We start from the raw sequence: 12,410 nt of genomic DNA, 5'->3' as shown, positions 1-12,410 counted from the left end.
TTAAAGTAACAAACCCCGCTGCTGAGTTGGTCCTTCAAGTGGATGGGGCCAAGGGGCCCTTCCTTTCCAGGGGCTTCCATACTGGGGCCCGATCCTGCTGCCAAGGGTAAACTCTCATTGATTTAACCTGCAGCAGGCAGCCTGCCCTTAGGCTAAGCGCTTTCCCCAGCAGTACCACCGGGGCCCCAGGGCTATTTCTTCAGCACATCCACCAGGCTAGGGCACCCCCGGTTAACACTTAGATCGACCCTGCTGTCTCATGGGGCTCTGGCTGCTAACTAAGCCTTCTAGCCGTCCTTGGGCTGTGTGGAGAATATCAGGCTGGTTAAGGCTGCTACCGCAATAGTCGTTAAAAAGCGCAGCGGCATCAAGGATTCAATCCACCTACAGCCAGAAACTAACAACACCCAGTGCGAACATTGTTCCATCAGAACTAGCCGGTTTTTCCGCTGTGAAATTGATGCCTTAACGGAGTTTAGTGGGTACTGTGCCCCTCAGTTGGGACACGTGTAACCTCATTAAGGGAGAGCAGAGTTGATGCCCTGGGTAGACCAGTTGTGAAAGGGGCAGAATCTATCCCTCAAGAAGTTCATACCTTTAAATAAAGATATCTGGGGAACACTCACTGGGTCTGATCCTCAACTGGTATAAATGAGCGCCCTATTGGGTATAAAATAGCCCCCTATTCGTAGAGCTTGGACATTTGTTCACTAGTAGCATCCCTGAAAGAGAGGGGCCTGATTCTGGTCTCATTCCAGCATAAATCAGGAGCAACTCTATTAGCGGAATGAATTTACATGGGTGTGAGATCAGAATCACCTCCAGCAAGCGGCTGTCAAAAATTCTGCGTTTGGTTAACTCTTGTCACTCTCCTGACTAGACCAACGCGTGATGTGGAAGCTCTCAAAAGAAGAAATCGGATCGCAAGCAAAACGGGTGTTGACTACCTGTAACTTTTAGGAAAAGTATCCAGGCCATTCTTACTGCATCTCTAACGCTACTGATCTCACTCTCTCTTTCTGTCTTAGCAAGAGGGGGGAGTTGGGAGGTGCCGAACAAATCAGTTTCAATTTGTCTTCCCACAGCGCGCTGGATCATCCCAATACAAGGGCGATCACATCAAATGGAGCAGGTTTCATTTTTCAGTCTTCTGGCGTAGTGCAGGAACATTGCAACAGAGATAGCACACCGTACTTCTCAGGAGGTGGATCAAAATTACTGTGAGCCAAGAGCAGCGGCCGATTTTCTGGGGACGTTTTACTGAGCGAAAAACAAAAGCGTAGCGATTAATCTTCCCTTCACTCCCCCAAAAATTCGTGCCTGAAAATCCGAGCGGGTTCCTTACTCTGCGAGGCATTTCACGATCGGGGTGCTTTATAATTTACACATTGTCCCTTCCAACACGAGCTGCAATTTTTAAAAGGCTGTAGACGAGAGGAGGCCAATTTCAGCGGCTCAGGCGCAATCCCTGGGACTTTCCTTCCCACCCGAACCCAGCCGTGAGAGAGACGCACTGAGGCACTGGCAGGAGCAGTGGAATGGTGAGGCTGCGGTCAGCCCCCCGGCTACACTCGCGGGCCCCTAGGCAGAATTTCTCTACTTCTGATTTAAAAAAAACAACACCCCCCCCCCCCCAAGCCCCAACATTTCAGAGTATTGCTACTAATACCAATATGGCCACCCGCTGAGATTAACCTCCAGAGCAGTCACACAGCTGCGAGGCTTTTGAAGTGTATAACGGATTAGACACATAATCTCACCGAAACACGCCAAGCCTGGGAAGGAGAAACTGCCCAGACGCGTCGTGTTGTGTTAAGGTCATAACCTCCCTTCCCAGTTTACTGCACGGTGACTTCTGAGCGGTAAAAGTTCACGCGCCTGCTTGCATGTTAAACGTAACCCACTGTTTCAGACACAGTCCTGCCTTTGCTATTTGCTTTCCCCCCCCCCCCGGGGGGGGGGAGTTGAGAGCACCCTCTATAAATTAGGAAAGGGCATTTTAATAACAGTTTAAGAATGACAAGAAAGGTGAAAAAGGAGTGAATCCTATCTCCCAGCAGCGCTGCTGCAATTGCCTCTTTTACCATACAGCATTTTCATACCCAGTATTATTCTTTACCTGCCTTACACTATAACAGTGGGTCTGTCACACTAGCAACAGCGGAAGCAGAAGGGCACACAACTGCAATAGCAGGCTGACAAGTGTGATAAAATGATCTTCCTTAACTAAACTCGTAAAGCACTGGGCAATAAAACTCAATCTTCTGTAAAATCCAATTAAGTCATTATCTGACTGATTGTATCTTTAATTGAAAACAGAAGTGACAGTAAATTTCTGTGATATATCAGGATCAATCGATACCGCTATACGATTCAGCCTCAAGAAGTGATTTATAATGTCAAACCTATATAGGTAACTCCACATTATTCTCTCTAAAACCACTGGTGGATGAAATTAAGAGTAAGTGCATTTAATAAAAAACAAGATGGTCAGGTTATTGATTACAACAGATGGGGGTGAAATCAAATAGATGTTTTCAAAGCACAGAGCGAAGAAAATACAAGTAATTTCTTTTTTTCTGTTTAATACTGCTCACCAAATATACACACAAGAAAATTCAGTCATCAATAACATTTTTATTTTCAGGTACAGCTGCAACTACAGAGAACAATGAATTTTTCTAGACTAGTTTCGTTTCAGGTTGGCTTCTGTAACACAAGGGGAGTACACCAGAAGCAATTTTAAACAAAATAATAAACAAATCCATAGCAACTTTTAAAAAGATATTTACTTGCAATTTAGATTGCAATCTAATGTAATATACTCAACTGTAATATGCAAAATGTTAATTTTACACCATTAATAGGTGTATAGTCAAAGTAGCATTATCATATAAAGAACCTCCAAGAATGCTTCATAAAGATTATTTTTTAAAATACGATTTGTCAGTCATCCTCCCTTGCTACTTCTAAAAAAACCCAGAAAAAGTAGTAGTACTCTTAAGAAACGGACAATCACTTCTCTTTAGGATTCTTTATTTTGAATCGGTTCTGTAATTGACAGTCCATGAATGCAAACAGTGTTCTTTTCAGGGGGAGGAGGGGTGCTACAAAGTAAAGTTACAAAATATTTTGTATCTTAGCAAATTAAAGTAATTTCTACAAAAAAAAAAAAGAGAGAGAGAGCGCGCTATGTCTATTCATCTTGCTTTCAGTCACTGGTTAGGGATTTAGCTGACCTGTTTTACATTATAGCATTCTTGTGTATGCAAACTGGAACCAAAACCCGCAAGGCTTCTAACATTTCATCTTAACTTTGATTATATTTTATTCATGCCACAATCGAGGACTTTAGTAAAGAATAGTTTACTGAGTGTGTACATTTAATAAAGAGAATTACTGCATTAACACAGAGTGCAAAATACCTAACCTGCACTGCAGTCTGTGAAGCTATAGTCCCTAAATTGTTATAGGAATTCAAAGTCTTTGGTCATTATAATACGAGTCTGAAAAGAATAAACCAAACTTTTTTTCAATGGTTACTTCAGCATCAGTCAATGCAAAACAGGCAAACAAACAACATTATAACAGAATGCACTTGCTCTCCCGAATAAAGTAGAGACATGGAGCTGAATTTTGCTTATTCGCCATCTTCTATGACAGAATTAACAGTGAAGGTGCCAGACTCAGAGGCAGACTCACACTCCAGTACTCCTTTGGTGCTTTCAGTGCTGATAGGAGAGCTGCTGGAAAGGGAAATTAAGCCAGAATCTTGACTGCTGGGTGGTGAAAATACTGGAGAGGAAATAGAAGAGTGGGATATTAACAGATTAATTGGAACACCTGAGAGGATGGGGCCCTAGGGAGGCACCCCTCCTTGCGCACAACTACAGGCCCAACAAACAGCATTAATAGTAATTTAGACACAATGGTAGATTTGGTTTCAATAAGCAAAGCTTTGGGGTCCTGTGTACTCCCTCTGCTGTGCTGGATGGGCCCAAATAACTCTTAGCCAAGGACAGAGGGTGGGGGGAAAACAAATATATTTGGCAAACAGCCAAATGAGCACCTCTGCAACCTTTGGTTACAGCTTTCTGCAGTATTGACATCTGTTGGGGATGCTAGCGTATTGGGACACAATCATCCCTCTACAACACTGAGCCAAGATAGAACCTACTGCTAGAGAATGGGAAAGAGATAAGGAACAAGGATCTTGGGACATCTGCTGGTTTATGGCACTGTACCTCCTCTTCCTACTCCACCAGGGAGAAGACCCTGCCCTCTAATGGAAAGATAAGGTCCAGAGACAAGGGCTGGAGACTCCAAGAAGTCTACTTGGGATGCTGCCATGCTAATTTAGTTAGCAAGGGAGGCCCTCAGACACAACTGTATGGTGAGGGGTGCCACTATAAATTCCTGAGCTAGAAGGAAATTTACATTTCCTTGGCTCCTATGTTGGATTTTCCTGCATGGCGAGAACACAACCTATTGTATAGCTATGGAAGTCAAGGAGTGTGAGCAGAGTCGCATCTAAAACCAAGGGGCATGAGGGAAAAATAATGAGACGGATTAATATAGTATTAAGCAATAAAATAAGAATTTAAGGAGCATGGGAATTAAAGCTGTAACTAAAACAGACAACCAGTCTCAAGAGCTAAGACTGCAACACACTTGAATTAAATATTAAGGATTTCAGAATATAGGGCTGGATTGGAAATATTTGCAACATTACAATTCGCAGTAGATACAAAAACCAAGTAAAAGGGTCTCTGACCTTCTTAACCTTAGATGAGTTGAGATCTACCCACAGCACTCCCTTCCTGCCTAGCGAGAAGGTAATTAAGGGGAAGCTGCAGTGGTAATTTCTCTCCTCATTAACTTCCTGATTGGTTTCAAGCTCAGAATTCCATCGGGCTGCAGTTTGTCACTAATTCCAAATAGCCAATCGTTAATACTAATGTTTGTGTAACTAACTGCCAGCATCTGCCATGGCTTCTTGTACAACAATAATGGTGAGAGGGTAACATTAGTGCTCCTGTGTTAATTCAGATTCTGTTAATCAATAGGGAAATCTATGATGTAATTAGCAAAATGCATTGGTAGTTGAATGTTAGAGTAATTTTTAGAAAACTAAAACACAGCAGAAGCTGAATGGCTCTCTGACATGTTAACCATCAATACTTATTATGTTCTGAATTTTTAGGATTTAGTGGAGAATGTTCCCAGGCTGAGCTCTTTTACAAAGAGAATACAGTTTACAATCATTGTTTTTTAGAAGCTATGATTAATCTAGAACAACCACACAAGAACAAGGAATGCAGTGTTAAAGTTTAAACTTTATCCTTAAACCACCCTGCTATGTCTAGGTAAGCAGTACCTACCGGGTCACTGAATGTTTGCAGACTTCTGAAATGTCTATGGAAGCTGAATTAAAGAGAATGGGCTGGATTTTACCATCACGTACAGGAATGAAAATCCAGAGAAACTCCAATGAGTTTAGTGAAGGTAATCTGAAATACACTAGTGTGACTGGGAGCAGAATGTGGTCCTGTCTTTAGATACCTCTGAATTTTCCAGCTTCTGTGGGTTAATAGATATCTGACCATGGGTTTCTTTCGCAGTTCAATTTCTTGTTTTATTTTTATAGGATCATAATCATTAGAGAAGAAAAATATGCTATGGGCTTGGTCCTCTTTTCCTTTATACTTGTTATACAGCAGTGTAACGCCATTAAGCCAAACTCTATGACAGTGTAAAACTGCCACCTCCATTGACTTCAGTGGAGTTTTGCCCATTTATGCCATTAGAGAATTTGACACACTGAATTACTCCCAATTTACTCTGGTGTACGTAAGAGGCAAGTTAGACTTTAGTTCTTTTGAGTTCATTATCCTGCAAGGACAGGATATAGAATCAGATTTTCTTCACGTTTGTCTTGTCCCGTTACTCAGGGTCAGAAGTTCTTATTCCAAGCGTTCCTGTCAAGTATTCCTTTCACGTTCTCTTTCAGGATCTTGAACAACTTTCTTCTGGTCCTCCTTGTAGTCCTTGTCCTGTTACTGCTAGATCTTGTACTTTCTGGCCAACATATACCACATCTCAATGTGATCTAACCATCTCAGTCAATACTCTGAACAATTCCATGATGGGGTTTACCTGAATCATGATTCTTACTGACTTTAATTGCATAGCCTATCTGTTCTCCTCTTACCCAGCATCCACCTGAGCATTCTCATTTCAGCAAGGTGATATAATTGTTTGCATTCTTTCTCATTACCCAGCGTTCTGACCTATATGCCATAGCTGGCCTAATCATGGTCTTATACACTTTGCTCTTTACTTAGCATAGCTTTATTAGAGAATTCACATCAATTTTCCCCAGCCATTCTTCATTCAATTCCTAACCTCCACAGTCCCATCATAGCTGAATCTAGGTATTTGAATTATTGCATAGATTTTAACTCTATACCATCCAGTTTTACTGGCTTCTCCTTATTCATTTCAACAAAGTATCACATGTATTCTATCTTTTGTCAGACATTTATGATGCAGGATATAGAACCAGATATTAAACTCATCTAGTGTACAGAATAGTATGTATTATCACAGAATGAACCACATGTTAAATTAATCCTATATGTGATTAATTAGATTTTAAACTGAGACTACATTCTTTTCTTCACTTTTTGGCTAAGATCAAGTGTATTTATTATTAGTGGGAATACTAAAATAGGCAAAGGATGGCGTTGGAGGTATTTAGGTATCCTATGAATGCATATTAAAATTAGCATAGTGACATACAGATAAAAAGAATGTCTAACACTATATCTGGTGCTGGTGATGGTGCATCCTGATTCACAAAAATGCACTCCCCTCCTGGCTGGCCAACCTTTCACTTAGTCTGGTGCACAGATTTTCACAGTTCAGCTTTGTTTATCTGAAATGTTTTGAAGTGGGGTATTTTTGTCACTTGGCTAGTGCCTAATACCAATTGGAGTTTGAATGAAATGAATCTTACAATACGAAATTATTTCGAAATTATTCTATTCGAATTTTCGGAAGCTATTTTATACATTCGGTCTTCTGTGTCCCCACTAAAGCGGGTGAATTCGGCAGATTGCATTCACAGTACCAAGGCTAGCATCGAATGTTGGAGCAGTGCACTGTGGGTAGCTATCCCACAGTTCCTGCAGTCCCTGCTGCCCATTGGAATTCTGGGTTAAGCTCCCAGTGCATGATGGAGCAAAAACATTCTCGCACGTGTTTCTGGGTGTGTGTCGTCAGAAAGCCATGGCAGACAATCGTTTCTGTGCAAATGCCATACTGCTTTCAGCACACGGTGCACCGCTGCTCTCCTGCTACTATGAATCCACCTCTCCAACTGAACTCTGCTCGGCCATCGTGAACCGAGCAGCACAGCTTCCGCCGCCAACTCTGCTCTCCTGCTATTGCCACGCTTCCAAGCTTCTCCATGTTGTCTGTCCTGGGCTCCCACCGCCATGAAAGCCACAGAAGACAACCATTTTCAGCCATTGTTCAGCTACTGTGAACCAAACAGCACAGCTTCTGCTGCCACTCTGCTCTCCTACGTTTCGCGCCCTTTTTCCAGGATTACCCGTGCAGGTGCCATAGCCAAGGAGCCCGATCAGATCTCCGGTGCAGTTTTGACCATTGTAAATATCTCGCATTATCTAGCAGTATGTGCAGTACCTGCAAAACCAGGCGAGGAAGCAATGACAGCACGATTACTATAGTGTTGAGGACATGGAGACAGACGGCATGGCTTGTGGTGATTGGGAGATCATGGTGCTGTTGGGCCAGGTTCATGCCGTGGAATGCCGATTCTGGGCCCGGGAAACAAGCACAGACTGGTGAGACCACATAGTGTTGCAGATATGGGATGATTCCCAGTGGCTGAGAAACTTTTGTATGCATAAGGCCACTTTCATGGAACTTTGTGACTTGCTGTCCCCTGCCCTGAAGCACAAAGACACCAAAATGAGAGCAGCCCTCACAGTTGAGAAGCGAGTGGCCATAGCCCTCTGGAAGCTTGCAACGCCCGACAGCTACCAGTCAGTCGGGAATCAATCTGGAGTGGGCAAATCCACTGTGGGGGCTGCTGTGCTGCAAGTAGCCAACGCAATCATTGACCAGCTGCTAGCAAGGGTAGTGACTTTGGGAAATGTGCAGACCATTAGGGATGGCTTTAATCCGCTGGGGTTCCCTAACTGCAGCAGGGCGATAGACGGAACGCATATCCCTATCTTGGCCCCAGAGCATCGGAGCGGCCAGTACATAAACCGCAAGGGGTACTTTTCCATGGTGCTGCAAGCACTGGTGGATCACAAGGGCCATTTCACCGACATCAACGTGGGATGGCCAGGAAAGGTGCATAATGCTCACATCTTCAGGAACTGGTCTGTTTGAACAGGTGCAGGAAGGAACTTACTTCCCAGACCAGAAAATTACTGTTGGGGATGTTGAAATGCCTATAGTTATTCTCAGGGACCAAGAATCCCCCTTAATGCCAGGACTCATGAAGCCGTACACAGGCACCCTGGACAGTAATATGGAGCAGTTCAACTATAGGCTGAGCAAGTGCAGAATGGTGGTAGAATGTGTGTTTCGATGTTTGAAAGCGTGCTGGCGCAGTTTACTGACTCGGTTAGATCTCAGCACAACCAATATTCCAATTGTAATTACTGCTTGTTGTGTGCTCCACAATATCTGTGAGAGTAAGGGGGAGACTTCTGTGGTGGGGTGGGAGGTTGAGGCAACTCGCCTGGCACACAGCCAGACAACAGGGCGATTAGAAGAGCGCAGCAGGGCGCGCTGCACATCAGAGAAGCTTTGAAAGCCAGTTTCATGACTGGCCAGGGCATGGTATATATATGAGAAAGGAAATAAAGTCACAATTGTTTAAAAAACGTTCTTTATTATTTGTTGCACAAACATTTGAGAGAAATCAGAAGTTAGACAGGGGAGGGGGAGTACTGGGTTAGGGAGGTGGAGGAGGAGGGAAGGACAAGTCCAGAAATCAAATCAAAATTTAGGATATGCCAGTTTCTGCTGCTTGTGCAATCCTCTGGGGTTGACTGTGTGGGTCCCCGTAGTTTCCCACCCCCCCGTGTTCTTGGGCATCTGGGTGAGGAGGCTATGGAACTTGGGGAGGAGGGAGGGCAGTTATTCAGGGGCTGCAGCGGCAGTCTGTGGTCTTGCTGTCTTTCCTGCTTTAGAACCACAAACAGCGGAGCATGTCAGTTTGCTCCCTCATGAGCTTGACCATAGCATCCTGCCTGCTCTCATTGCATGCGTCCCTCCTCTCTTATGCAACTCCGCAATTGTTTGCCTCCACGCATTCAACTGGGCCCTATCAGTGCGGGAGGACTGCATGAGCTCAGCAAACATGTCGTCCCAAGCGCCCGTTCGCCTTCCTGGCTTTTTTCTGCCTTCTAATCTGGACCAGCGTCTGGGATGGAGTAGATAGGGGCCGCGTTGAAACATTTGCACCTGCTGCAGGAGGAGAAAAAGGGAGGGTAGCATTTTAAAAAATACATTTTAGAGAACAAAGGGGACACTGTTTCTCAGTGAAACAGGCAATTCATAGTACACAGCACATGTTCTTTCTGTACAAGATCACATTTTGCCTCTTATACTGAAGTGCCTGCCACTTCGGTGTGAGTAAGCCATCACATGTGGCCAGGCAACAGAATTCAGCTTGCAGGCAGCCTGCGGGCTCTCTGGGATGATCGCTTCACACAACACCCTCCCCCCTCACACACACACACACCCACTGCGGGGCTCCGATGAGGCTCTGAGCAGGGATGAGCCCGTTAAACTAAAGGCAAACAGCCCAGCATGGCTCCGATGATGCTCTTAGAAGGGATGAGCCCTTTATACTAAACACAAACAGCCCAGCGTGGCTGGGTTTCCCCCCACCCCCCACCACATGGCTCTGATCAAGGTCTCACTCACCAGAAGTGCCTTCTCCAGGGTCATGGTCTGGGAGCCCACCTTGGGAGTGGAGGGAGGATATTGGGTCCAGCGTTAAGAATAGTTCCTGGCTAGGGAGGAAAATGGATTCCCCACTTGCCACCTGTGCACTGTCCTCCTCGTCCTCGTCCTCCTCCTCCTCCTCTTCGTCCTCAAAAAACTCATCCTCCTCACTCTGTGCTACTCCCCCCTTGCAGGTGTCCACGGACAGTGGTGGGGTAGTGGTGTTGTCACTCCCCATAATTGCATGCAGCTCACAGTAGAAGTGGCATGTATGAGGCTGTGACCCAAAGCGCCCGTTCGCCTCCCTGGCTTTTTGGTACACTTGCCTGAGCTCCTTGATTTTTGTACGACACCGTTCGGTGTCCCTGGAATAGCCTCTTTCCGTCACGGCCCTGGGGACTTTAGCGTATGTATTTGCATTCCTTTTTTTGGAACATAGTTCTGCCATAACAGATTCGTCTCCCCAACATGCAATGAGATCCAGTACCTCCCGTTTGGACCATGCTGGAGCTTGTCTGTGAATCCGGGACTGCATGGTCTCTTGAGATGGTGGACTATGCATGGTTGCCTGGGATGATGGACTGTTCTGATGGTGACCAAACAGGAAATTCAAAAAAGTTCCTGAGGATTTTACTGCCTACTTGGCTAGTGCCTCAGAGTTCAGAGTGTTTTCCAGAGCGGTCACAACGGAGCATTCTGGGATAGCTCCCGGAGGCCAATATCATCAAGTTGCGTCCACAATACCTGTAACCCGGAACTGCGATCTCGATTTTAGTGCTACTCGACTTGCTGAGGTGGAGTACAGAAATTGGAGTAAAGAGCCCTTTAAATCAAAAAAACTGGTTTGGTCGTGTAGAAGGAACCAGTTTTATTTCGAGGTAACTCGGCTAATTCCAAAATAACCACGTACTGTAGACCAGGCCTTAGCCAGCTAGTCTTCAAACATGTAGGCTAGAGGAAGCAATTGGAGGAACTGGCAGAGGTTATTTCAGCTCCCTTGTTGGAGAGAGTAAGCTTACTTTTAGTGACACAGGTTCACAACCTGGTTATTCTGTTGGATGCTCAGCTAGTTCTGGATGACCAGGTCCTAACTGCCATGACTGCTTTCTATCATTTATACTCATCCAAAAAGCTGAACCCTTTTCTTTAGGATGAAAAACTTGTTACAAATGATCCTTGCCTTTGTTACTTTGAAATGGTATTACACCTGATGGATGTACACCTGAAAACCAATGGCAACTTCAACTGGTGTGGAATGTAGTGGCTTGCTCATTTAGAGATGCTTTTTGCAAGGGGCACATTATAGAATCATAGAATATTAGGGTTGGAAGAGACCTCAGGAGGTCATCTAGTCCAAGCCCCAGCTCAAAGCAGGACCAACACCAACTAAATCATCCCAGCCATGGTTTTGTCAAGCCAGACCTTAAAAACCTCTAAGGTTTTTTTGCACCTGTGCTCCAGGAACTACACTAGCTTTCTATTTGTTGTTAAGTGCAATATAAGGTCTTGATTTTGACCCGTGGTTTGGTAAAATCTGACTATTTGTGAAAATGCTTCTCTCCTACAGGATACCTGGCAGATGATATAAGTTGAGATGCTCCTCCGGTTTAAACAGGGATGATTGGCCAGGGATCAGCCCTTGATTTTGAAACTTGGTTGCCTCCCTCCTTGTTCCAGAAGAGCCCAGGACATGTTGTAAGGAACATCTGTTTTCCCAGACTCTGGAGAAGCGCATGAGTTATGAAGGGAGTAACTGAGTTAAGGAGGATACATTTTTGTTTATTCCTGAATAGCTGAATGGGTGAGTTTATTTGATAGGATTTGTAAATAATTTTAGTGGTCATGTGCCCAAAATGATGGAGAGGCCCCATTTTTAAATACTGAAATCCAAAAATTTCAATGACAAACTTTCAGAAAGTTTCCAAAAAAATCTCATCCTACTCCTGTTGTGGTAAATGTTAAAAAAACAGTAGGTATTAAAGCTCTATCTATGTTTTATTGCATATTGACCCATATTTGCAAACACCTGGAATTCTAAAGAAACTGAGGCTAAAATTTTTCAGATATGGGTCCCTAAAGCTAGGCATTGAAAACCATATCTAAACACTACATAAAAGTGGTCTGATTTTAACTGAGATCAGAGGTGCAAATGCTCAGTACTTTTGGAAATCAGGCTGTTTATGTTGATGCCTAAATGTGGTTTAGGTGTCTAACTTTAGTCATAGAGGTTTGACAGATGTTGGTCTTAGCAGCACATAGTTACTGTCCTTAGCATATGACAAAGCTTCCAGAGGCCCAGTCCTTTATTTATTTTCTCAGACTAACGCCCCCTGAAGTCAGTGAAGTCAATGAGATATTTTGCCCAAGCAAGGGGGCAGGACAAGTGCACTGATGATAATGGGAACTGCAAACAA

General features: G+C 44.2%; 1 protein-coding gene across 1 annotated transcript in view; it reads right to left on the bottom strand.

Moving 5' to 3' along the window:
• Positions 1-3,441: 3,441 nt before the first annotated feature.
• The window catches only part of DMRT1 (doublesex and mab-3 related transcription factor 1), a 91,441-nt gene continuing 82,472 nt past the window's right edge, over positions 3,442-12,410 (bottom strand). The window contains exon 5 of the mRNA XM_038402555.2: positions 3,442-3,795. Coding sequence (XP_038258483.1) covers positions 3,641-3,795 — 155 coding nt within the window. The 3' untranslated portion in view covers positions 3,442-3,640. The remainder of the gene's footprint in view (positions 3,796-12,410) is intronic.

Source organism: Dermochelys coriacea, chromosome 5, assembly GCF_009764565.3.
Source record: "Dermochelys coriacea isolate rDerCor1 chromosome 5, rDerCor1.pri.v4, whole genome shotgun sequence".
In the NCBI taxonomy this organism is placed as follows: domain Eukaryota; kingdom Metazoa; phylum Chordata; order Testudines; family Dermochelyidae; genus Dermochelys; species Dermochelys coriacea.
This window is presented reverse-complemented; position numbering and strand designations above follow the sequence as displayed.